The 24,921-nt window shown below is 45.2% G+C and overlaps 3 protein-coding genes across 4 annotated transcripts; 1 reads left to right on the forward strand and 2 right to left on the reverse strand.

The window, feature by feature from the left end:
* Positions 1 to 4,279: 4,279 nt before the first annotated feature.
* Positions 4,280 to 6,007, reverse strand: LOC113139644 (early growth response protein 1-like). The gene is made up of 2 exons (XM_026322974.1): positions 5,714 to 6,007; positions 4,280 to 5,487 (listed from the first exon to the last, which is right to left on the reverse strand). The coding sequence occupies exons 1-2, from the start codon at positions 5,838 to 5,840 to the stop codon at positions 4,280 to 4,282; spliced, it is 1,335 nt and encodes a 444-aa protein (XP_026178759.1). The 5' UTR covers positions 5,841 to 6,007.
* A 3,493-nt stretch (positions 6,008 to 9,500) lies between these two features.
* cyp17a2 (cytochrome P450, family 17, subfamily A, polypeptide 2) lies at positions 9,501 to 12,821 on the forward strand. Its single transcript, XM_026322933.1, has 9 exons — positions 9,501 to 9,757; positions 9,879 to 9,999; positions 10,500 to 10,638; positions 10,771 to 11,000; positions 11,184 to 11,270; positions 11,464 to 11,679; positions 11,768 to 11,937; positions 12,368 to 12,471; positions 12,556 to 12,821. Exons 1-9 carry the CDS (start codon positions 9,501 to 9,503, stop codon positions 12,819 to 12,821), a joined length of 1,590 nt encoding a protein of 529 aa, XP_026178718.1.
* Positions 12,822 to 13,090: 269 nt separating this feature from the next.
* Positions 13,091 to 23,078, reverse strand: LOC113139161 (mucin-2-like). Of its 2 annotated transcripts, none has more exons than XM_026322191.2 (5): positions 22,867 to 23,078; positions 20,885 to 21,539; positions 20,421 to 20,582; positions 19,743 to 19,947; positions 13,091 to 19,651 (listed from the first exon to the last, which is right to left on the reverse strand). In XM_026322191.2, the coding sequence occupies exons 2-5, from the start codon at positions 21,027 to 21,029 to the stop codon at positions 17,632 to 17,634; spliced, it is 2,532 nt and encodes an 843-aa protein (XP_026177976.1). In that variant the 5' UTR covers positions 21,030 to 21,539; positions 22,867 to 23,078; the 3' UTR covers positions 13,091 to 17,631. The 2 variants fall into 2 exon arrangements, with proteins under 2 accessions (XP_026177976.1, XP_026177967.1); XM_026322182.2 differs by having other exon boundaries at positions 20,885 to 21,544.
* Positions 23,079 to 24,921: the final 1,843 nt, after the last annotated feature.

A 24,921-nucleotide genomic window follows, 5' to 3' on the forward strand; every position in this document is an offset into this window, starting at 1 on the left:
CATTAGTTAATATCATTAGTTAATATTATAGCATTAGTTAATATCATTAGTTAATGTTATAGCATTAGTTAATATCATTAGCTAATATTATAGCATTAGTTAATATCACTAGTTAATGTTATAGCATTAGTTAATATCATTAGTTAATGTTATAGCATTAGTTAATATCATTAGTTAATATTATAGCATTAGTTAATATCACTAGTTAATGTTATAGCATTAGTTAATATCATTAGTTAATGTTATAGCATTAGTTAATATCATCAGTTAATATTATAGCATTAGTTAATATCAGTTAATATTATAGCATTAGTTAATATCATTAGTTAATGTTATAGCATTAATATCATTAGTTAATGTTATAGCATTAGTTCATATCATTAGTTAATATTATAGCATTAGTTCATATCATTAGTTTATAACATTAGTTAATATCATTAGTTAATATTATAACAGTTAATATTGTTAGTTAATATTATAACATTAGTTAATATTGTTAGTTAATATTATAGCATTAGTTAATATCATTAGTTAATGTTATAGCATTAGTTAATATCATTAGTTAATATTATAGCATTAGTTAATATCAGTTAATATTATAGCATTAGTTAATATCATTAGTTAATGTTATAGCATTAATATCATTAGTTAATGTTATAGCATTAGTTCATATCATTAGTTAATATTATAGCATTAGTTCATATCATTAGTTTATAACATTAGTTAATATCATTAGTTAATATTATAACAGTTAATATTGTTAGTTAATATTATAACATTAGTTAATATTGTTAGTTAATATTATAGCATTAGTTAATATCATTAGTTAATGTTATAGCATTAGTTAATATCATTAGTTAATATTATAGCATTAGTTCATATTATTAGTTAATATTAGCATTAGTTAATATCACTAGTTAATGTTATAGCATTAGTTAATATCATTAGTTAATGTTATAGCATTAGTTAATATCATCAGTTAATATTATAGCATTAGTTAATATCAGTTAATATTATAGCATTAGTTTAATCATTAGTTATTATATCATTAGTTAATATTATATCATTAGTTTAATCGTTAGTTAATATCATTAGTTAATATTATAGCATTAGTTAATATCATCAGTTAATATTATAGCATTAGTTAATATCATTAGTTAATGTTATAGCATTAGTTAATATCATTAGTTAATATCATCAGTTAATATTATAGCATTAGTTAATATCAGTTAATATTATAGCATTAGTTAATATCATTAGTTAATGTTATAGCATTAATATCATTAGTTAATGTTATAGCATTAGTTCATATCATTAGTTAATAATATTAGTTAATATCATTAGTTAATATTATAACAGTTAATATTGTTAGTTAATATTATAACATTAGTTAATATTGTTAGTTAATATTATAGCATTAGTTAATATCATTAGTTAATGTTATAGCATTAGTTAATATCATTAGTTAATATTATAGCATTAGTTCATATTATTAGTTAATATTAGCATTAGTTAATATCATTAGTAAATATTATAGTACTAGTTAATATGGCATTAGTTATCATTAGTTAATAATTAGTTAATATTATTAGTTAATAGCATTAGTTAATATTATAGCATTAGTTTAATCATTAGTTATTATATCATTAGTTAATATTATATCATTAGTTTAATCGTTAGTTTATATCATTAGTTAATATTATAGCATTAGTTAATATGATTAGTTATTAGTTGATATATTATTATAGCAGTTAATATTATATTATTTGTTAATAGCATTAGTTAATATGATTAGTTATTATCATTTGTTAATATAATTTGTTAATATTATAGCATTAGTTAATATGACAGATATGTGTAACGTATTGATGACTAGAACAACTTGTTATTAAAGATATCTGCAATGACCTTTCGACTAGTCAGAACTCTAATAGCAGATATCTACAGCTGACTTGTGACTAGTAATATATTAGCTTTGGATAAAAGATATTTAAGATATCTCATACATGTGTCACATTCCAGATGTTTTTAATTAAGACCGAAGTCCATTAAAGAAGGAATTTGACTTTTGACTAGTCAAAATCTCACTGCATGTCTTTACTATGAGTCCGGTCCACCTATTTAATGCTACAACAGCCTGTCATGAGCTGAGCCAGTTGGACAAAAGGGCATTTGTGTGTGTGAGCAATAAACTTCAAATAGACATGTGTCAGTACATACAGCTTCCTTCTTTCCAATTAAAGCTGGAACATTTATGTGTGTAAGAAATTATTGTCCATCCTTCTGTGGCCACACAGTAATTCTTAAAGAGAGAAGTGTGTCTAACTTAGGGACAACTTGGCTCGGCAGATCATTTTACATATATTGTCTTTTACTGTTGCTATTTGACAGATCTTTACTGTTTCTCACTGATCTGGAGCAAATGTGAGATGACTGCATCTGTTGAATTGAGCAATATGGAAAATGGTCACAGTGGTTCCAGACTGTGTATTCTGTGTAGAAAATATATATTTATTGACAAAGACACAAAAGGAAAACCTACCTGGCTGAAGTCAAGTTGTAGTGTTGACTGTTGACCACTGGAGGGCGACAGGAGACTGCAGAGACCAGGAGAGGCCTGGGATTTATGGCGTTCATGTCCAACCAGTGAAATGTCTCCCATTAACAAAGGTAATATATGTATTACACCTTGACGTGTCATCCTCCAGTGTTCACAGAGTATAAAACCCATTAGTTTTCACGCTGCTGCTTCATTTGCATGAACACACACCCTGTAGTTTCTTCTGACACACACTCTGCCCGTCTCACTACAGGCCACATGTGTTTTCATCTGCCCACAGCTTCCTGTTGAAAAGTGAAACGATAAAACAACCGCCTGTTGTGCTCTGATGTTAAAGTGACTTGGAACAGTTTGTACGCCTTCCTGTATAAATAAAACTTGTCGTTACCATGGAAACACTGGCAGCTATTAAAGTGCCACAACTAATGGCACCACTTGTTGCCTGGCAACAGTGCCCTGTTCAGGAATGGAACAGGAAGTACAGGAAAATCACTGATGATGATGATGATGATTATGCAGCTTCAAAAGGTGCAGATGATGACAGTACTGACACAAATGGAAGTTACACAGATGTTTTGTTTGAAAGATGAAGCTGATGCTCCCTGATGATGATGATTGACCGTGATGAAGACGTCCTGAGGTTCAGGATGAGGAAGATGAGTGATGATGAAGATCATAGTGACAATGATTTTCATGATGATGAAAAGAGTGATGATGACGTCGACAGTGACGACCAGTTATGTTGATGATGCTGATGAAGATGATGGTGATGATGCTTATGATGATGAAGATGATGCTTATGGTGATGAAGATTATGCTTATGATGATGGAGACATTGGTGATGATGATGATGGTCCAGACTGTTGAAGGTGATGAAGAATCATCAGAGCAGACTCTTTCTGGCTTTGTTTGTTTGTTTATTGACAGTGACAGCAGCCTCCATGCAGAACCAGGAATCAGGAAACCCACAGAGCCAGGTGAGCTCCTCAGAGTACACCTGGACACACTTCCCACAATGCATCAGTGCAGCTCGACAAACACACTACCAAAGTCCATTGAGCATCGGTGGAGATTTACAATCATCTCATAGAAAAGTGACATCAGCACATGTTTTGGGAACTATACAGACTCTGGGTGTAAACCAGACATGAAGAGGTAGACAGAGCAGCTAGAAAAATAGAGTTATCTTACAAACAGTGATGTCAAATATAAAGCAGATTCACATAAAAATAGAGCACAACATGGTGACCCACATTTCTTCACTGTTCACGGCCTCATGCAGACAAGTAGGAGAGAGGAAGTTTCTATTTTACACGGACTGCTCCTTTACAGTCACAACATTCAGCGTCACAACAGCGAGAAGCGTTTCAATAAACAGCCTGGTAAAGTTCAGAGCACCATGACGACGAGGGGGTAAACCACCGGGTCCAGGATCACACCTGGACAGGAAGTCTTTACATCCGCCCTCCCCTCGGGTCGGCTGAGAGTTTTCTCCCACAATCCTCCTGCAGCGGACTGTGACGTCCGCATGCACCTGAAGAGGGTCCGACCCCTGGACTAAAGTCCTCTCAACGCCCTTCAACAACTTTCACTTGCTCTTCGGGGCTTCAGCTAAAATCGCCTTCAGGGTGACGTCACATGGAAACGTCACTGACGCTTTCCGGTTGAACGTGTCTCCTCGGCAGCCTCACCGGCCAAATCTACGGGAGCTCGCGCTGCTTAGACGCCAGGCGCGTTCAGGGCCAGGGAGTAGGCGGCCATCATCTGTGCGCGTAGCTGCTGCTTGACGTGCACGCGCCCGTGCCTCTTCCTCTCGTCGCTGCGCGCGAACCTCTTGCCGCACACGTCGCAGGAGAAGGGCTTTTCTCCGGTGTGCGTGCGCGTGTGCGTGGTCAGGTGGTCGCTGCGGCTGAAGCTGCGCGAGCAGATGGTGCACTGGAACGGCTTCTGTCCCGTGTGGATGCGCACGTGCCGGTTCAATTCGTCCGAGCGCGAGAAGCGGCGCTCGCAGCCCTGCACCGAGCACGGGAACGGCTTGGCCTTCAAGCCGGTCTTGGCTGGAGCTCTCCGGCCCCCGCGTGAGAGCTTGGGGGCTCCTGCTGCGTGCACGTTGCTGAGGTTGACTATCGGGAACGCGCCCTGCAGGAGCGAGGACAGGAGATGAGCGTCCAGGGTGGAGGGGAGGGGCGCAGGTGAGAAGTGCAGGTCGCTCCCGCTCTGCACGAGCTCCGACTTCACTACTGGCCTGCTGATGACGTAACTGCCGGGATCTCCTCCGGTAACGGGAGCGGCCGGCAGGCTCTTTAACCAGTCCTCCAGGCACACGGGCTCCTGCTTCACTTCACAGCCCAGCTTCACTTCACCGGGGCCGGCCTCCGAGCTCAACAGAGACTCGATAAGATCCGCCACATCCACCTGTTGCTCCAGAGCCGACAGCGGCAGGAGGGAGTCGGCTGGAAACAGAGCATCGTTCCCGGTCATGGCAGATTGCCCACACCCGCTGCTGCAGCTGGACGTCACAAACTCGCTCTTCACCACCACCGGGAGTGAGATGGTGGCGGGGGCCAGCTGATGAGCCGCAGCCGGGGTCGGGACGCTCATGTCTGAGCCCGGAGCCACGCAGGGAGGTGCGTCGATGAGCGGGGCCGAGGGGGAGGCGGTGGCCGTGGAAGGTGCCGCAGACGATGGGGATGACTCTCGGATAGAGGCGGCGTCGCCCTGCTGCTCCATCTCCGTGCAGATCCCGACGATCTCTGTGATCATGTTGAGGATGGCGTCCGCGGTGCTGCTTAGCCCCGCGGGAGACGGTTCCGGCTCGGCGAAGAAGCTGCCGCTGTACCCGAGGGAGGGCGAGAGCGTGTCCGAGGAGCAGTCGCTGAAGTCGGAGAAGAAATCTGAGTCAGAGGCGTCGGTTCCAGGAGAGAAAACTGTAGAGAGAGAGAGAGAGAGAGAGAGGGAGGGGGTGTTAATGTCATTGCATAATATGTGCTCAGTGGGCAGATCAGCAGCCTCCACAAAAACCAGTCAGTGCAATGTGAGGATGCATCTGCTGCAGGAAACCAGCTGCAGCATCATGAATTATCATGAGCCCAATAGGTTTGGCTCCAGTTAGACACAGTCCATCATCAATAAACCGAATATTTAAGCACACACCTTGACAGAAAGGTGAGCCCACGTCAGACTCCGATCCGTCGCTGGGGCTCGAGCCCACACTGTCCACCCAGGCGCTGCACGCGTCCTCAAACTCCGACATGAAGCTGTCTCCGCGCTCCAGAAGCATTGCGTGAACTGTTGCGTGAACTGTTTTGCGTGTGCAAGAGTGCAAATGAACTTTTATCAAACTGTGTCAGGTGGCTGCACCGGTCTGCGGTTCTGGGGTCGCTTTCGGGGATTCCCTAGCGCCGTTAAAAATCCAGTTATTAGTCCGATACCGGGGCTCTCGGTGTGTTCCGCTAGTCCGCTCGCTGATGCTGAAGATGCTGGGCTCCCTCCGCTTGCTGCTACTTTTATACTCTTCGTCTCCTAGGTAACTCCTGGCCCGCTCTCATTGGCTGGCACCGGGGAAAGGGATTCCCCCCGCCGCGCTCTTCGTAGCTGCCCAAACATGGGCAGCTTCCGGTTGTGACGGCGGGTATCCCCGTACCATAAAAGGACAGGCGGGAGAGCGACGTAGACACAAGGAGAGAGGGGTTTCCTCCACTGCGGCAACGACCGACAGATTATACAACCAGGAGGGAGGATGGAGGGATGCGGGATGAACGGATGCGGGATGCATGGATGCGGGATGAACGGATGCGGGATGGAGGGATGCTGGAGGAACAGCAGGAGAATCGTTTTATCCCTGTTTTTGGCGAAGAGAGCACTTGTATGCGTCCATGTTGCCAGGGACGTTTTGCCCTGAGTTTAACCTCACAGGCAGAGCTGCAGAGGTTGGTGCAGAGTATCAGGCCCCATAAATAACTGAGCAAACTAAAATCTGTGTGAAGGGTCTCAGGGTCTGCAGTTTGTCAGAACCAGCAGCAATTAAAGACTTTTCTCTTCTCGAGGGTTTGATTTTCTTTGTATTTATGTTGTGCAAATGGACACAGATACTGAGGACCAACATTAACAGGCGGTCAAAAAGTTCTTGACATCATTTATGAACAGGGATGAAAACATCGTAAAAAAGAATATTAACGTCACAGGAAACTATTAAACTACATCAGATGTGAAAACACAAAGCACCTCTGAGTGTAAAATGTCTCAGAAAGACCTGGAGGTTATTTTTCATCAGTTTCTCCTGCAGATAAGGAAGACAAACACACATGCACAGTATCAGTCAGGTCAGTCAGCCAGTGAAGACGTTTTGGTTTTTCTGCCTGTGTCGCACCGAGAGCTCTGCAGTGCTGCAGAGAGGGCGAGAGACACAAACAGAAAACACATAGAGAGAGAGAGAGGGAGGTAGAGAGACTATCACATATCACCACCACACATATGACATTCCTGCACATCAGCGTTGGGCTGCCGTGATGTTGTCGCCATGGCAACGGGAAGAGATTCAGTGCAGGCGTTATGTAAAAGGGACATCAGGAATAGAAGCAGCAGGGTTTACCTTCTGTTAATTTCAATGATCATTATTATTTTTTTTACATGAAGGTGACGTGAATCATCAGTGCAGCAGAAACACCACTGTGACTGTGACTGACTGACGCACGTGCACGTGAGGATCATTCAGTCCTGAACATTATGAAAGGGTTTTAGTTTACTCTAAGCTGTTAATGAATCTGACTGATCTGCACTAAAAGACCAAACCTAAAGTAAAAATCACACAAATGTTGGTCTGAACCTCTGAACTACAAATATGTGCAGTCACTTCATCAGTGCTGAGACAGAAAACTGTTGAAATCAGGTTTAGGACAGACTTATCAGTAAATGTCAAACCACTTTGCACTAATTTGGTCTCAGAAGAGTTTCTGAGCAGCATCTAGGTTCCATAGTCTACATTCATATTGAGGCTGTGTCTGTTTGTGCATTAGGACTCATGTCCTGCATATGAAAATAAGTTTTTGTTACAGATCCAGCCCCAGCTACACCAACCGGTGCTGCAATGCTTACGTTTATGTTTGCGAGCGGACTGACAAAAATAGGCTTAGACTTCTCAGCCTCATGTGAACAATCAGGAGGTGATTCAGTAACATGAGACGCCAGTTTCCCGAGTGATGAGGCAGAAAGAGGAGAAACCCCCCTCACATGTGCGGAGATTAAATCAAGAAGCAAGGATGATGGTGGTATGTGAGTGTGGGGGCGAGGTAAGAGCCTGTTGCCATGGCGCTGTGCCACCTTCTGCTCTGTCCACCTGTTACAGAAAACACACACACACACAGAAATGCAGCTAAGTTTATGCGTTCAGAGCCGTGTGGCGTCAGTAGCTGTCCGGCCTCCAGCGTCTGTCATCTGCAACCACTGACTCACACTTTATATATCTGTCAGTCTCTGGTTCACGCAGATTTAGCATCAGCAGAACCTGAGGCAGCAGAACCTGGTTCAGCTTATGGGTCTGTGCCGTAGACCTCCATTGTTGTCCCAAAACTATTAAAGACACAGCAGGGAGCCACACCGCTGACCTGGCTCACATGGTTCTTCCTCACCAACAATGAGAGGCCCGTCTGTTTCCAAAAACCAGCTCCAGACGCTGCTGAGAGCAGAGAGAAGCTGGACAGTGGAACATTTAAGAAAAGGCTAAAAAACAGAACAACGAAACAGGAAATGTCAATGTGCCTACATTACCCACAATGCAAACAACCACAACTCTGTGCCTCAAAACTGGAGTATGAAAATGATCTGCTGCTTTTTACTTTTCCAATAAAATACAGGGTTAAATAAGGCACTTTACAAACCACCACTAGTCTCTAACTACAGATGAACAATAGAAAATCTAATCAATAAATAAATGATGATTATTGATCACAAGCTGCACGGTGGAATACACTACTGTACTAACAATAAAACAACAACAAACATAACATGAATCAGAGTATTCAACTTCAGGAGTTAGTACAACTACTGTAAAATAAACATGAATTTAAATAGATTATAATCAGTTTATAGATTATATAATAAGATTATAATCAGTTTATAGATTATATAAGATTAGAATCAGTTTATAGATTATATAAGATTAGAATCAGTTTATAGATTATATAATAAGATTACAATCTGTTTATAGATTATATAAGATTATAATCAGTTTATAGATTATATAATAAGATTATAATCAGTTTATAGATTATATAATAAGATTATAATCAGTTTATAGATTATATAATAAGATTATAATCAGTTTATAGATTATATAAGATTAGAATCAGTTTATAGATTATATAATAAGATTACAATCTGTTTATAGATTATATAAGATTATAATCAGTTTATAGATTATATAATAAGATTATAATCAGTTTATAGATTATAAGATTACAATCTGTTTATAGATTATAAGATTACAATCTGTTTATAGATTATATAAAATTATAATCAGTTTAGATTATATAATAAGATTATAATCCGTTTACAGATTATATAAGATTATAAACAGTTTACAGATTATATAATCAGTTTATATATTATATATTATAATCAGTTTATAGATCATATAATAAAATTACAATCAGTTTATAGATTATATAATAAGATTATAACCCGTTTTGAATTTCAGTGCTGCAGATGTGTAACCATGAAGTTGACATGAAGGAAAACAAACAGGACAGTGTTCCTCCTTTATGGTCGCCATGGCAACACAGTCTGATAACATCAAGGTTGAGATAAACACGCACACAGTCAGGGTGAGGCCACACTCTTATAAAAGCAACACACACATGACCTCCGACCTCTCCAAGGTCTCCCCTGGTGTGAGAGAGATTAAAACCATGACTCTTCAGCATCTCGTCTCATTTTCTCTGTCATGTCCAGCGGTCTGCTCGCCTCTCTTCCCTCCTTTGTCTCCTTTCCTCCCCCCTTCCCTCTATCCTTCCTCCTCGTTCCCCTCGTCCTCTCCGTCGGCGTGGTGGTTGTCTGGTTCCTGATCACACATGGGTCTATCCCTAAAACCAAACCTTCGTCCACCATCCCCTGCCTGCCGAGGCTTCCCTTCCTGGGCAGCCTCCCCTGGCTGCGAGGAGGCCTGCCCCCTCACATGCTCTTCTCCCAGCTGGTCCACAGGTGAGAACGCTGAGCCTCCCTCCAGAGAACCAAGAAGACATTCCTTTGGATTGAGGAACCTATTTGCTGACACCGAAAGATTGACTGAGACTGACCTGGTTTTCGTTCTCTGCTGTTCCAGGTACGGGTCTCTGTTCGCCTTCTACCTCGGCCCCCACTACACGGTGGTGGTGAACAACCATCATCACGCCAAGGAGGTCCTCCTGCAGAGAGGAAGAGACTTCGCCGGGCGGCCAAGCATGGTGAGTCAGAGCTCAAGTGATTAGTGGATTAATCAATTATTGGATCAGTAAGTGTTTTCACAATCAATTAGTCCATCAAGTCATGCAAACGTCTCCCTGTGTCTTTGGACTTTTATGGTCGTAAATGAAATATTTTACAGTTTCACTGGTTGAACAAGATGTTTGATTGATAAAATGAACTGATAATGAAAATAATCAATACTCGTTTGTTCAACACTGATTCAGACTCTTCTATCATTTCTGTCTGATTTCTGTTAAATTTACTGCAGGATGAAATGTATTGATAACTGATCAACCCTCAGTTTCATTCTCTGGTCTTTGTGATAACTGATCAGAAATCAGGACGTTTCCATCAAACCTGCTTCAACATTCAAACTTTCCCTATTTTAAAAAATGTTTGACCTGTTTTATTAAGAGAAAATAAAAAGAGTCAAACACATTTTCCCCAAAACACTCAGGAATCGTACAAGTTTAAGAAACACCCTGTTTGACCTGTGCAGGTGACCACCAGCCTGCTGACCAGAGGAGGCAAAGACATCGCCTTTGCAGACTACTCTCCTCTCTGGAAGCTGCACCGCCGCCTCGTCCACAACTCCTTCACTCTGTTTGGAGAAGGAACCAGTCGACTGCAGGACATCGGTACCATCCTTCCATTCCACTCACGTCTGGGTTAAAACATCAGCAGCACTTTTCACAGAACGAAAACACCTAAAACTCCTCATGAAGCTTTTGCCGTCGAACAAAAATCCACGTCTGGTCCTTTCTCTGCAGTTCTGTCGTCGGTGGACAGTCTGTGCGTCGAGCTCTTCTCTGGAGGAAGGCGGGGGTTCGACCCAATGCCCGCAGTTACCAGGGCCGTCACCAACGTCGTGTGCACGTTGGTGTTCAGCGCCACCTATCGCCCAGGTGACGCTGAGCTTCAGGAAGTGATTCAATACAACGATTGCATCGTGCAGACGATCACCAGGGGAGGACTGGTGGACATTTACCCCTGGTTGAAGGTACAACTGAACGCCTCAGTCTGATTCTCACAGACAGAAATGAAAAGTGGTTTTAATAACATTCTCACTCTTTCCAAAACTTCTACTTCACTTTCTAAAATAAGTTCATTTCCAGGACATTCTCCCTTTTCCAAAATGTTTCTGTTTTCCTAAAATGTCCTACCAATCCGTGTCTGTCCTCAGTTCTTTCCAAACAGGTCTCTCAGTAAACTGAAGGACAGTATCACGGTCAGAGACCGACTGCTAACACGCAAACTGGAGGAACACAAGGTAACGAACAAGCACAGACGTCTTTTAATTTAACGCAATAGTTTGTGTACTTAGGCTTTAACAAACATCCTCAGGGGCTCATGGCAAATTTCTCTGAGGCTGACTGAAGTTTGGACACACCAGGAAGTTTTCTACACCAGGAATTTAGAAAACCTAAACCATTATGACATCCTGCTCTCTGACCTGTATCAAGGCTTTGCTGAGTGATGGCGACCCCTGTGACCTCCTGGATGCCTTACTGAAGGGTCAGAAAGACAGCGTCCGGGGTCGAAGGTCATCTACATTGGAGGACGACAGGATAACAGACGACCATGTCCTGATGACGGCGGCTGAGGCTTTTGGAGCCGGAGTGGAGACAACGTCCACCACCCTGCTGTGGATCCTGGCCTACCTGCTGCACCACCCTGAGGTAACAACACCACAACCACTCACCACAGCAACTGCTAGTATGAGGCCAAACTGTCTGATGCTGGATACTCATCCTGTGGATCCTCCAGGTCCAGGAACGTGTGCAGAAGGAGCTGGATGAGCAGGTCGGCAGCGAGCGGCCGGTGAGCATGTCGGACCGCGGTCGCCTGCCATACCTGGACTGTGTCATCAACGAGGGCATGAGGATCCGACCTGTCAGCCCCGTGTTGATCCCACACACAGCGTTGACCGACACCAGGTACACCTGGAGTTCCAGGGACTCTTCAAGCCAAAGTCCCAAACAAGTCCTTTCAGACTAGAGGGTTGGTTTTATGTTTTGGTTGCAGGTGGATGCTGGGATGTGTTTTAACTTTAACAGTGATGTTACTTCTAAAACTGTTTCTTTCTTCTGGCTCAACATGCTCAACGGCACCACCTGGTGGCCAAAGCTGGGCAGCACATCCACCAGCATCAATACTGCAGGAAACACTGCAGCCTAAAAAACAAAGCACAGTACAGCAGCACATTTGGAATGATGCTTCACAGAAAGAAATACTGCAGTTACAAATGAAGCTAAGATAAAAGAATCTGAAGACGTCACTTTTGCCTGACAAAATGAATCAATGACAGACTGATCAATAATGATTATCAGAAGCTGTGTTGGATCAAACACTCTGTCTCTCCTGCAGTATTGGAGGTCACGCTGTGGGTCGTGGGACTCGTGTTTTGGTCAACATGTGGTCGATTCACCACGACCCCCGATTCTGGGACAAACCGGACCTGTTCACTCCAGGTAAAACACGGGAGCATCCGCCTGAACCTGATTTATAACACATGCACTCAAATGCATCACTTTTGCTTTTTCCCGCCTTCTCAGATCGTTTCCTTGACGACCACGGACGTCGTGTCACACCTTCGTGCTTCCTGCCGTTCGGGGCGGGACCTCGGGTCTGCGTCGGCGAATCGCTGGCCAGGCTGGAGCTCTTCCTCTTCCTGTCCTCTCTGCTCCAGCGAATGAGCTTCAAGCTGCCTGACGGGGCCCCAGCACCCAACCTGCAGGGGCGGCTTGGCGTGGTCCTGCAGCCGTTACCATTTAAGGTGGTGGTCACCCCGAGGCCGGGGTGGGAGGCCGGAACAAGATAATAATAAATGAGCTAACATTAATCAACAAACTTAACTGCTTGGTCAGAATAAAATAAACTAATGCTAATGCTAACTAGCTTCAGGTGAAACAAACCAGGATCCACATTAAGATGCTTCCGTTTCCTAACACCCAATTAAAAATGAGCGACTGTTTGTAATTTGACCCAATCACTGGTTTAATCAATAAATAATGACCCAGCCTCGGTGTTGACTGTGGTCCCTGTTCCAGCGAGGTTCTGGTTCTGCTGTATGAAGGAACCGAGACGAGCTGTAGATTAGATGGTTTTATTCAGTATATCGTCACACACTTTTAGAACAGGCTGGTTTAGTTAGGTCACACACACGTCCACGCACACTATTGAATTAGCAATACTAACATTTAGCATTGTTATCACTGCAACATTAACAGTCTCTTCTCTGCTTCCTCCCTCTGGAACCTCATGCAAACAGAAGCAGAGAACAGACAGAAGAGAAAAACATCGTTCAGAGGGAGGGATGTGATCCTGTGACAGACGTTTTAGTAAATTAAAGCATTTTGTCAAACACCACAGGTGGAGCTGCTTCTAATCTCCTCACAGAACAAGTGAAAACTGGCCAACGTGGTTAAATCCAGAGTGGTCTGAAACTGACTGGCTTCACGTTTCACAGGGGAAATGAATCTAGTCACGCACAGCTTCAGTTGAAATTTGGCCCTCGGGCCGGTCTGAAGATCGTCTCCTCAGCGCTAATAAAAACTCACTCCAGAGCTGCTGAAACCACAGACGAAGAAGAATTTTCTGCTGGTTTCACAGATTCATCTAAAAACGGTTTGAGGCAGAAGTTGGATCTAATGATGAATTTCTATTCATAGCTGGGACACCTGCAATGTGATTCTTCATCAGAAGCTGTGATCAGAACCTGTGATACAGTTATTTCTATAATAAAGTCTCAGCTACTGTGAAAACCCAAACTGCAATAAAGTATCAGGATTCAAGAAGCTCCTTTGTGTTTAAGGGTTTAGGAACAAACTGGACTGACCACTGAAAGACCGTTTCCACCTACATGTTCAGTTTTTACACTCAGAACCACAACAACCAGAACGTCTGACAGCAGATTGTTTTGATCTACAGATCCCAAAACAACCAGCACCCTGCAGTGTTTCCATGGGGCTCAGTTTGTGCTGAGAAGGACAAAAACAGGAAAGAGGTGCAGAGTTTGGGTGAGGTCTTGGATGGAGTCGCATGGACAATGTGGACTGTGGGTCCTGCAAAGGAAAGTTGTGGTTTGTTTTTTAGAGTCCATGATGTCGAGTTGTTGTCTACAGGCAGAACCGGGCAGGTAAATAAACACAAATCAAAGAACAAACATCACAAACTTGGTTTTGGTACAAAAACACAAACAATGGTTTTACGGTGGGATTTGCAGAACTTCATGACTCACAAACACTAAAATAAAAATCTGTAAGTTGGTGGAAACGATCTTTACAAGTGATTTGTCCAGTTAGTAACAATCAGCACTAGAGATCAATTATATAAAATCAGTTCTAGACCAGTCGGTGTGAATCCAGTCAGTCTCTGTAGACTATTTCTGAACGTTCTGTCACAGACATTAGATGAGAAACAAAAAGGAGGTTTCCAAAGTCAGGATCTATCATCAGCCTCATGTAGGGAGACCAGCCTCATTATTATGAGTCACTCGGTTTGATTTGACCTCAGTGTGACCTGAGTGTTGACGTTCTGGGGGTCAGGAACTTCAGCAGGAAGTGAACTGTAGTTGATGGGTATCAAACTACATGAGAAATGCTGAAAATCTGATGACGTTCTCCCAGTCCAGCATGTCTACTGTAGATAACTCCAACATATTCATAAAACTACTGGTTCTGGTTTTGATGCCGGAGAACGTCAACACTCTCCTGGTACTCTGAGAACATTTAGTTCAAATCCTCACGTCCCTTCAGACACAGCTGGATTTCCTTGAGGAGGCTAATCTGAGAGCTGCATTTCCTTTGGGAACCTGCAGTACAGATGTGAAACAACGTATCTCCAGTCATCCTGGCCCACACCCACACAGACCGAGAACAGCTCCTTCTAATGCTAAGTAGTAACAGTTGTCAAGTAGAAATGGCACTCTAACCATGGAGATATATAACCTTATTAGTTCAGGTAAACAAAAACACCAGCAACCACAACATCGACCACAACATCAACAGCTCGGTGTCACCCACAGGCACAAGTTTAGCCTGGATTCAATCGAACAAGGTCTTTTTTTAACCTCAGGCTGAGACGAACCTGCTCGAGTCAGGACTGGCTCCAGATTCGTGTGTCTATGAATTCGGCCTTTTCAGGCTTTTACAAAAACAAAAGATCGGATCGTTGTTTCCATCCAGTCTTGTGCACGTTGTTTTCCCAACAGACTACCAAGAAACATCCAAGTGTCCATCCTTTCGCTGGCAGGACGTTGGTTTTGTCACGATTAAAAGTCCAACTGAGCTCAGTCCTCGGTGACAAACAGGTAGTGGAGCACATGGAGTCCGTGTTGTGATGCAGCATGGACACAGTTTGAGGATCAGTCCACCACACCCAGGTCTGACGGACAGGGTTGAGTTAATGACACAGGTGAACAGAACAATCGGCAGGTGAACACTGCACCACAGGGACTTAAATGACCGAGGGACGTGTGAGGTGGAACATTCACTGTGCTCCTCAGTAATTTAACGTTCTGGACATCATTTTCTCACAATGCCAAAATGGCAGGACCTGGTCTTATACATTCCCAGGACATTTTTACCTCTTAAGTCCAATGAACATAAACCCCTTCGTAAAAGCAGCTGCTATCAGATCTTCAGAACCGGCCCAAAAATTGTGAGGCTTTGAGTAATCCAGCGACAGGTGTCTGTGCATCCCACTCAGCCGTACTGTCGTGGTGCCAATTTGCCAGATGTTTGAAAGAATATCCCCCCAGATGGATTTAAATTACTGAGGGAGCAGAGTTCACAGAAAACAGTAGGTACCATTAGGTCTTACAGAAACATTTGTAACATGCGAGACTGAAAACATCCGACAACGTCCCTGCACACTCGTTCTCCTGTTGGCTCAGCGTCACGTATTTCTACTCTGTGGTATCTTTTCCAACACGCTCATCAGACATTTGTCAAACGTCTCAGGTCCAATTCTTAGTCCCAGTGACCAAGAGCGACTTGTTTCCTGTTTGATTTTAGTGGGATTTAATCAGAACCAGTGACGAGCTACATCCACTGAGCGTGTTGGAAAAGACGTGTCGTTACAGTGCTGTTGGGTCTAAACTTCACATCGCCAAGATCCCACTGATCCATTGCTTCATTTGTGGCGCATCAAATATTTCAAATTAAAACGTCGGACTAGAGGCTTTTAGTGCATTGGGCGGGGGGGGGGGTTATTTACATACAGACTCCTGCTGATGAAAAATATTGCTCTTCACTAATTTAAGTTTCTAAAGTGGTTAGAAATACACCAGCACACACTGTACAAACTGTCGTTCACAAAATATTCTCTACCTTTGATCTTTCTGACAAAGTACTAACCCGCCACGACTCGCAGCACTGAGGCGACTGTCATTGATGATGGAGGTTTAGTCTGTAAACAGGAGGAAGCTGAAACATAAGACGTGCTCATGAACTAAGAGATGCAGTTTTTCAGAGGTTAGACTGGGACTGACAGGAGCTTGAGTTGTGCCGACGACGTGTTGTTGAATCTGACCTCAAACTCAGAGAAAGACAAAGACGATGACGACGTGTTGTCGTCTCTGCTCTGTTTGCTGCTTTGTTTCCGTCTACAAGTCCCTATTGTTCATTCCTGTTTATGTAAGAGCTTTTCTCCGACGCACAGGAAACCGACGTCCAAACTCTTCATGCAGGATCAAACTGCCATGAACACATCAAACCCGAAACAAAAACTCTCTCCTGCTTCACAGACTACCCACCTAATTCAACTTTCCTGACAGACTTCATCAAAACGTTCCCCCTGATGACTGAATCAGTCGCCATGAATCATCCTCCTACATTCATCTCTCTTCGTTTCCAAAACAGCCAATTTGTCCCCGGCACGTTTCCAAACCTCCGTCATCACCCAAGATGAACGAGGTGCCTTCGGCTAAATCTTTAACTACTTCAAGCTGTTTGCATTTTCTCATTGGTGACAGACACCGTCAATGCTGTCAGAGGCATAAAGGTTCCCAATGTTCCCAGGCCTGTTGATGGTTTCACACCAGGAAGATGAAAACATACAAGAATCACTCAACCTGGTTGTAAAACTGCAGAACTGGACTGTGAGGCTTCAAAATCACACACAGGCAATACAGCACAAATTTTATTCTAATCATATGAATCATCATAAAACAACTAATTCTAGGTTCTTTAAGTGTAAAGTCGGACACGTTGGGGAGAATCTGAGACTTTTAGTCTGGTATCAAAGTTGAAAGTCGACTGACGGACTGAGTCGTATCCTGAAAACAGAAACTTTAACTGGGTCAGAAACAGAACTGGACGGATCTACAGACGCTTTAGCACAAGCTGCTTCAGACAACTCTCCGGTGTTACGTAACGGTGGGTCGCTAAACACGTTTGTGTTTCCTGCTGATGTGGGGCAGAGGTTCTGGTTTGTGAACAGTTTTAGTTTACTGCTGAACAAACACACCAGAACTCACCATGTGGAAACCTCCAAACACTCCTCACTAAACTTCAGCTGAACTGACCATGTGACGAGGAGCTCGTCAACGTTTGTTAATTTGACCCATCAACATCCAAAAACAGTTTTAAGGCTTGATGCCACCATTTTCCTTCTTTCATAACTGTCAATCACGCTGTTTCCATGACAACGACGACTTTGCCGCTGTCGTCGGACGTCGGCGTGGTGGTGGAGGCGGGGTTACACAGTGTTAGACCCTCCCCTGTGGTTATCTGGCCTCTGGCAGGGCAGTCCACGCTGTCATGGAGATCAGTGTTTGCACTTCCTTTTTTCTCCCTCTCTCCTCGGCCTCCTCTTCCTTCGTCCTCCTTCCTCTCCTCCTCCTCTTCCTCCTCTTCCTCCTCATCCTTCACCCGACACCTGCACACCTCAATGCCAGAGTCTCCGGTCAGTCGTCGATGTCTGTACTGGCTCTCGTCAGCTCCCACGTCGTCGTCATCATCGTCGTCCTCCTCCTCCTTCTGGTCCTCCTCTCCGTCCTCCCAGTTGGGAGGTCCTGGTTCAAAGACATCCACACAGGGGGAGAAGAGGGTCTGTTTCGGAGGGGACTGGGTGGCACGAGGCGAGGGGGACAGTGAGGAAGCATGGCCAGAAGAAGATCCACCTTTGTCAGACTGGTGCAGAGCAGTGAGGGGGTCCAGGAGTAAGGCTGGGGCTGGAAGGGAGGTGGAAGGGAGAGTTGGAGGGGAGGGAAGACCTGGGGGGGAGGATGGGGAGAGGGCTGAAGGGGTTGACTGACAGGGAGCAAAGTAAGACTGAGATTCTATGGTTATGGCTGGGCAGGAAGAACAGGTTTCAGCTGGTGGGAAGGGGTGACCTGACGGTGAACCATCAATATAGCAGGACCCAGAACCAGATGTTAAGGAGGCTTGGACACCTGAAGGCAATGGACTGACAAGGTCTGACTCTGGTTGAGACAAGACCAGAGAAGGACTAGAACTTCCTGGTTCTGGAACTTCACAAGATAGAAGAACAGCAACAGCACCTGGGTCTTGGAGCAAGCCTGACCTCGGGCTGGGAGGAACCAGCACTAGACCTGATCCCTGTGAAAGTTCTGGGTTCTGGCATTGGGCTGATGTGGGTGAAGCACCTGCATCTGTAGCTTCAGTAAGATCTGAAAGAGCAGGATTTGGGGTTGGACAGGGGTTAAGTGTGGACTTTTGGACAACGGTGGTTTTAAGCTCTTGGTCTGGCACTAAGTTAAGGTTTGAAGTTACTGGATCTGGAGGCTGTGTAAGGTTTGCAGGTACTGGGCATTTTAAGAGAGTGGGCTTAGCAGGTTCTGGTTCTAGGCTTTCGGTAATATTTGTGGGGACTGTGTCTGGAGATTGGATAAGTATTACTGGTCCTGAAACTGGAGTTTGGGGAAGGTTTGAAGGTTTGAGGACTGGCACAAGGCTTTGATTTGGATCAGAGGATGTGAGAACACCAGAACTTGTTGCCAGGGCCAAAGTTCTTCCAACATCTTGGGATGGTACCAACACTGGGCTAATAGGAACGTTGGATGTATCAAAAGTCCTTGTTAAATCGAGGGTTTGGGGAGCTGAAGAGCTGTCAGGGGTGCTAGCAGTTGGAGCAGACGGGTCTGGTACTGTAGTGATTCTGGGAGCAGGGTTAGATTCGGAGTCCACAGCTGGGCTTGTAACTTGGATGGAAGGGAACATGGAGTCAGCAATACTTGGAGTAGAGAGCGTACTCGGGCTACAGGTGCTAACTATCGGGGCACTTTGCGCTATGTCGAGTTGCTGCTTTATGGGAGATGTAGTTCCAACAGGCAGAGCCGCATCAGTACCTGCCTGAGGGGAGGCCGCCCTGGTAACAACCGCAACAGTAACAGTCTGGTTTGGAACCGATGAATCCGTGGCAAGTGGTTCCTGTGCTCTGGCAGCATCTTCATCACCGATGTCAACAGCGACTGTGGCAACCAGCGGCTCGGAAGCAAAACGTGTCTCATTTACCTCCAGGCAGGTTGCCGCAGCAGCGATAGTCTGCATGGTGACATCAAGAGTGAGGGGCGTGGACTCACTCGGCGTGGAGGCGTGGCTTGTGTCCGTCTCATAGGTGACGGGTGCCGACAGGGAGGAACTACACGGAGACGACGGGCAGCAGGAGTCACAGGAACAACTGGAGCTGCACAAACAGAAACACATCACAGGCTCAGCACCGATACCGGACTGAGGTCAGACCAGGAAACCTGTCCTGATGTGCATTACTGCGCTACCTGTTGTCGGAGCTGAGGGACGAGGGTCCGTCGCTGAGCGGGCGGTGCAGCAGCGGGCCGTGCTGCGTGAGCAGGTGGGGGTCGGCGGCGCGGGGAGGCTGCGGGTATCGTGGGGTGGTGAACACGGAGCTGTAGGGAGGAGGAGGGGTGGAGGGCTGCGCCGCCACCTCCTCATATGACGGCAACTTCAGAGACGCCAGGAAACCTAACAACAGAAATTAAATTAAAAATGATTAATTATCGTAATAATAAACATCACGTACGTTTTATCCTCCTGCAGAACGGCAGCAGCCTTTAAGGTTTCTATCCTACCCTTTAAGGTTTGACTGAAACATTTAGGTGGAACTGCCCTTTAAGACTGAAGCCGAGCTGTAGTTTTCCACTTGCTGCGCTGTGTAGAAAATGGGCGTAAATCTAATTCAGGAGATGTGAATGTGAGGTTTTATTTAATCCAGAAATTATCTGCAGTGAGTCTTTGTCAGTAAAACTCATCCTGAGTAAAAATGAAGAAAAGCTGCAGGACGTAACGGAAAAAAACCACCAAACCAGCTGAATTCCCCTTTAAGACAAACTGGTGTCAGAGCTGTAAATTTCCACAGAGCAACTCGTTAGAATCAACACAACAACCAAAACGAGAAGCTGCTTCATTGTGTCGATGCTGGGGGGGGTCGGACTTACTGAGGTCCAGCATGGAGGAGGGGTAGGAGCTGGCTCCTCGATAGGCCAGCAGGCTGATCTCCCTCTGCCTCTGCTGCTGCTGGACTCTCAGTTTGGCTCGGCGGTGTCGGTAGGCACAGCAGCAGCTGAACAGGATGAGGACGGTCCACAGCAGCCAGAACCCTGAACACGACAGCTGAATTAAACATTATGACCCACAAACAGCTGCCAGGTGTTAGTCCTGGTGAGTGACTGACGTCCCCTACTCTAAACCTGTTAATGGATCAACTGTGAGATAAACCAAGACTCCTGATGTGTCTCCACATCCTCACTTATCAGCCTCATCATTAAATTTACCAAAGTCAAATGAAACCTGATGCTTTTCTCAGCCCAGCAGAATAACAAAGACTAAATTAGGCTTCGTTCTCTATCAAACACATGAGAACCAGAGCTGAAACCACAGAACCACAGCAGCTCCAACTTACACCAGAGTTCGTAGTAGTAGGTGCAGCAGCCGGTCTCTCCGCAGCAGTGTCCTGTCTCACACAAGTACCCTCCGTTAGCGTTGGTCCCGGGGCAGTACCGTGGTCTCCCCAGCAGGGGCAGGCTGCCACCGGAGTGGTACTCCATCGCACCCCTGCTCTGCCCGGACTTAGCCCCACGCCACCGCTGCCCGCTTAGAGCTATCCACTAGCCGCTAACTAGCCGTTAGCCGCTGAACACGTGATCCTGGTGGGAGTCCAGCTACATATTTAGGTGATTTATTTCCCAACAGAATTTCACCCCTGAAGAAGGAAGAGGTTCAGTTTCCTATACTCGCCGTTAGCTGAGAGGAGGTCACAGCGATGCAGCTGCTAGTCCGGCAGCTTCAGAGCCATTGTTCCGACAAACAACAGCTGAGTTCATCTCTGGAAACAACACAAGGAAGGGATTGACTCAGGAGCCCCGGGTTTAAAGGGGGCACCCTGCAAGCTTCCAGGTCTGTCAGCACCAAACAGACTTTTAAAGGTTCTGCCCCCTAGAGCTTCAGACTCTCCGCACGCCTGCAGGCAAAAAGTACTGAGTGCTGCCCCCGAATACTACGAGAGCTGCAGCTGTGGTGGAGGACCGGGACAGGATGAGGGCAGCCAATAGGAGGTCCTGGACTGGAGAGAGAGGCAAGAAAAAAAAAACAATAGTTTATTGATAAACAGAATGAGGACACACACACACACACACACTAATACAGGCCTGTTTGATATTCACTGCTGCTCCGGCTCCAACCTCAAGTCGACACAATGCTGGACTCTGTCCGGGTCACACATGCACGACCGTAGTGCTGCACTAGTGAGGACCAGCGCTGACAGAACGCGTTCCCTGGTTTCTAACCTTAAAGGGCACGTTCGCGGTTTTCAGGTCTGTCATATGCACTTTGAGCGCACGTGTTGTCCATCCTGTCTCCAACCGTCCTCATTCACTGACACGATCATGTAATCAGAATAATTCACCCAAAGCCGTCGACTGACAAAAGTCCTGATCAGCGGCTCCAACCCCAAACGTTCAGTCCATGGGTCGTTCTTTGGTTTGGGAAACTTGTTGAACACAAGACACTTGACGACGTGACGTTCAGCCGTTTTCTCCGTTTTTAATGTTTCATAGAAACAGATTCATCAGTTTGTAAAAAAATAAGTGACAGATTTGTAATGAAGGGACTTTGCCCAGGACTTGAACGAGAGACTTTTACAGATGTTTAATTCACAAACTGAAGAATATTTTATTAAGCAACAAAAAAAAAAAAAACAAGATTCAAAGAATTTCCAGCTAAAAATCTCCTCAAAAACGTTCAGTGATTGATTTTACAGTTTATCAGGTGAGAGGAAACATCTGAGAGTATTTCAGTAGCTGCAAAGGCCTTTGTGAGGAAATCTGCAGACCCTGGTCAACCTAAAACCAGGTCCTAAGTTTCAGACAGGTCTTTGCTGGTCCAGGACCTGAATGTTCAGGTTTGATTTATCATTTCAGAGCTGCAGCTGCTGATCAGGTGATCAATGAAATGAAAAGGACCAATAATCAGTTAACGGCGCAGGGACGATGTTCTGGTATAATCCCAGGCCAACACGTCCCCGGTCCGTCCCCGCATTGATGGGACGCGGGTGAATTCACGCACGGAGCTGAGGGGCTCAGACTTTCTCGCAGGGCCAAGTTGTGTCTGCATGCTGCAGTGCTGCACGCACGCACACACACACACGCGCGCAGTGTTTGCAGAGCGGTAAACATGATGGTCAGTGAACGCAACACGCGGCCATAAACCGTGTGACATTCACATGCACCGTGTAAATTACAGCAGTACAAACACAAACAATAACTGCAGTATTCTAAGTATTTGTACTTCAAGTGTGTGTTCGGACCGAACCCGCCTGCACACGGACCCTCCAGCTGCCGTTACCGGTAAAAACCCCCGGTATCTAACAAACAAAAACAGCCGTACCGCTCCATCCGTCCGCCCGCCGTTCTCCGTGTCGCTCCGCGGGCTTCGCCGCCGCCGTCGTCGGTGTCGTTACTGTCCGTCTGTCCGTGTGTCGGTGCTCGGTACCGCCGGGGCCTCCTCTCTCCGTCGGTCCGGTTCCACGCCTCCTCGCGGTCCCTCCTCGGTGCTACCCTCCGCCAGCCCCGCCGCCATCAGCGCCCGCGGCACGTCAAGCCCGCGCGGAAGGACTCGCACACTTCCGTCTCGAGTCATAAGCCGCCTTCAAAATAAAAGCCTCTTTAAAAACAAGGTGCCAGTCTGATTTTAGACTTAATCTTTATAGAAGTGGACGGACCCTCTCACGTCTCTGTACACTCACGTAAAGTCTATTTGCTGTTGTACCATGTGGACTTATATCATCTCACAGTCTCTTTCTGCTTTTTTAAGGGGTTTTCTCACTAATTAATTAATGTTTCAACATGGGGTTCGAGTCCTTCTCTATAAACGTCTCCTGGTCTCTCCACATGTGAAGTGGCCCAGGTGTGAGCTGAGAACATCTGGTTTGGTCTTTTCACACTGTGGGAACATCTGGACTAAGCTGTGAACGTTTTAAATCTGCTCCGTGCTTTTATTTTGTAAAGAACCAGCACGCCGTTTTTAACCGGAAGTACCGAGTGTGGCCGTTTTGTTCCTCGACATCCGCGCCATTACCAGAACCGGCCAGAAACCGAGTCTCCTGCAGCACCGGACCAGTGCCACCAGTGCCACAAATCAAACCCGTATTTATTACGTTTGTTACTCTGTGTCCCATTTAATTATTTCCCCCTGACGTTCAAAACGACGTAACATTTATCGAATATTTACGTAAACAAAAATTAAAATAACGCAAACCAGACGGTTCGATGTGAAGCTGCACACACGTGCGCGTTAACGTGGTGTCGATAATTGATCGTAGTGATGGGAAAAAATTATGGATTCTCATGGCGGACGCACTGGAACCTGATTGGTCCGAGCTGGCGGGTTGAGGGCCAATCAGAGCGCCCGCTGAGGGAGGCTGCAGCTCCCAGCAACAAGAGAGAAGTTCCATCCATCCATCCATCCATCTTCTATACCCGCTTTTCCTGTTCAGGGTCACGGGGATCCGCTGGAGCCTATCCCAGCTCTCTCTCGGGTGGAAGGCAGGGGTACACCCTAGACAGGTCACCAGTACAAGAGAGAAGTTTTTATTTTTTATTTATAGAAAGAAAAACAGTTTTTCTAGTTTCTTTAGAAATATACAACAGTTACCCACAACGGTCTGATCCGAGCTGGATCACTGCTGAACGGGCAGAGCCAGAACTGGACCAGGGGCCAAAATGAGACAGTATGACAGCACAGAACATGTGCAAAGAGACACAAGACATAGTTAAATGTTGTGGTATTTAACTTTAGTCCAGACTTTGGGTCATTTATTCCGAGGTTATTATTGGCTGTGTGTACGGTTTCTCCTCTAACACCACATGTTTAGGTAGGGCCCAGCCTTGTTAATGAGTCCAAACTAAACTCTGCACCCATTTTCCAGACTGGGTCTCCCTCTGGTGGCGGCCACGATTTAAAATGTTCCACTTTAGAGATTTGAAACATTGACCTGGGAACGATCTAAAAAAATAACACACTAGGATTATCTCATGACTCCATGTGGTTCCGGGACTTAGGACTTATTTAAGTCTCGATCCTTTGCCTCACTTTCTCTGTATGTTCGGCTCTTTTCTGCAGTTTTCTAAAGTCTGGATCTTTGTGTTGGAGTCAGAAAGTAACGAACATCAGTAAATTCTGTATTTGTTCCTTTTTACGCAGAACATTTTCAAAGAAAACCACATTTTCATCTAACAAGTCGAACGTGTTTGTCTTGTTGACTTGACATAATGAGTCAATAGAAGTGCTTTGAACAGGTGTCACCCTGCAATTAGCCTTTTCTGTTACTGGCTCTGGCAACAGGCCTGGTCCACATACGTCAGAAGGCACTGAAGGTACTGAAACCATTTACACCTTCCACCAAAACATGATCTGCCGGGAAGTTGTTGGCCAAAGCAGATC

Source organism: Mastacembelus armatus, chromosome 18 (genome assembly GCF_900324485.2).
Source record: "Mastacembelus armatus chromosome 18, fMasArm1.2, whole genome shotgun sequence".
NCBI lineage: Eukaryota > Metazoa > Chordata > Actinopteri > Synbranchiformes > Mastacembelidae > Mastacembelus > Mastacembelus armatus.

What these genes read in the sequence shown, in the direction of transcription:
- cyp17a2 (XM_026322933.1), top strand. Translation starts at nt 9,501, where the DNA reads ATGTCCAGCGGTCTGCTCGCCTCTCTTCCCTCCTTTGTCTCCTTTCCT. An exon ending in CAGTCGACTGCAGGACATCG is followed by an intron (nt 10,639 to 10,770) that starts GTACCATCCTTC and finishes CTTTCTCTGCAG; the next exon opens with TTCTGTCGTCGGTGGACAGT. An exon ending in ACATTTACCCCTGGTTGAAG is followed by an intron (nt 11,001 to 11,183) that starts GTACAACTGAAC and finishes GTCTGTCCTCAG; the next exon opens with TTCTTTCCAAACAGGTCTCT.
- LOC113139644 (XM_026322974.1), bottom strand. Translation starts at nt 5,840, where the DNA reads ATGCTTCTGGAGCGCGGAGACAGCTTCATGTCGGAGTTTGAGGACGCG. An exon ending in GGGCTCACCTTTCTGTCAAG is followed by an intron (nt 5,488 to 5,713) that starts GTGTGTGCTTAA and finishes CTCTCTCTACAG; the next exon opens with TTTTCTCTCCTGGAACCGAC.
- LOC113139161 (XM_026322191.2), bottom strand. Translation starts at nt 21,029, where the DNA reads ATGGAGTACCACTCCGGTGGCAGCCTGCCCCTGCTGGGGAGACCACGG. An exon ending in CTCCTCCATGCTGGACCTCA is followed by an intron (nt 19,948 to 20,420) that starts GTAAGTCCGACC and finishes TTCTGTTGTTAG; the next exon opens with GTTTCCTGGCGTCTCTGAAG. An exon ending in TCCCTCAGCTCCGACAACAG is followed by an intron (nt 19,652 to 19,742) that starts GTAGCGCAGTAA and finishes CTGTTTGTGCAG; the next exon opens with CTCCAGTTGTTCCTGTGACT.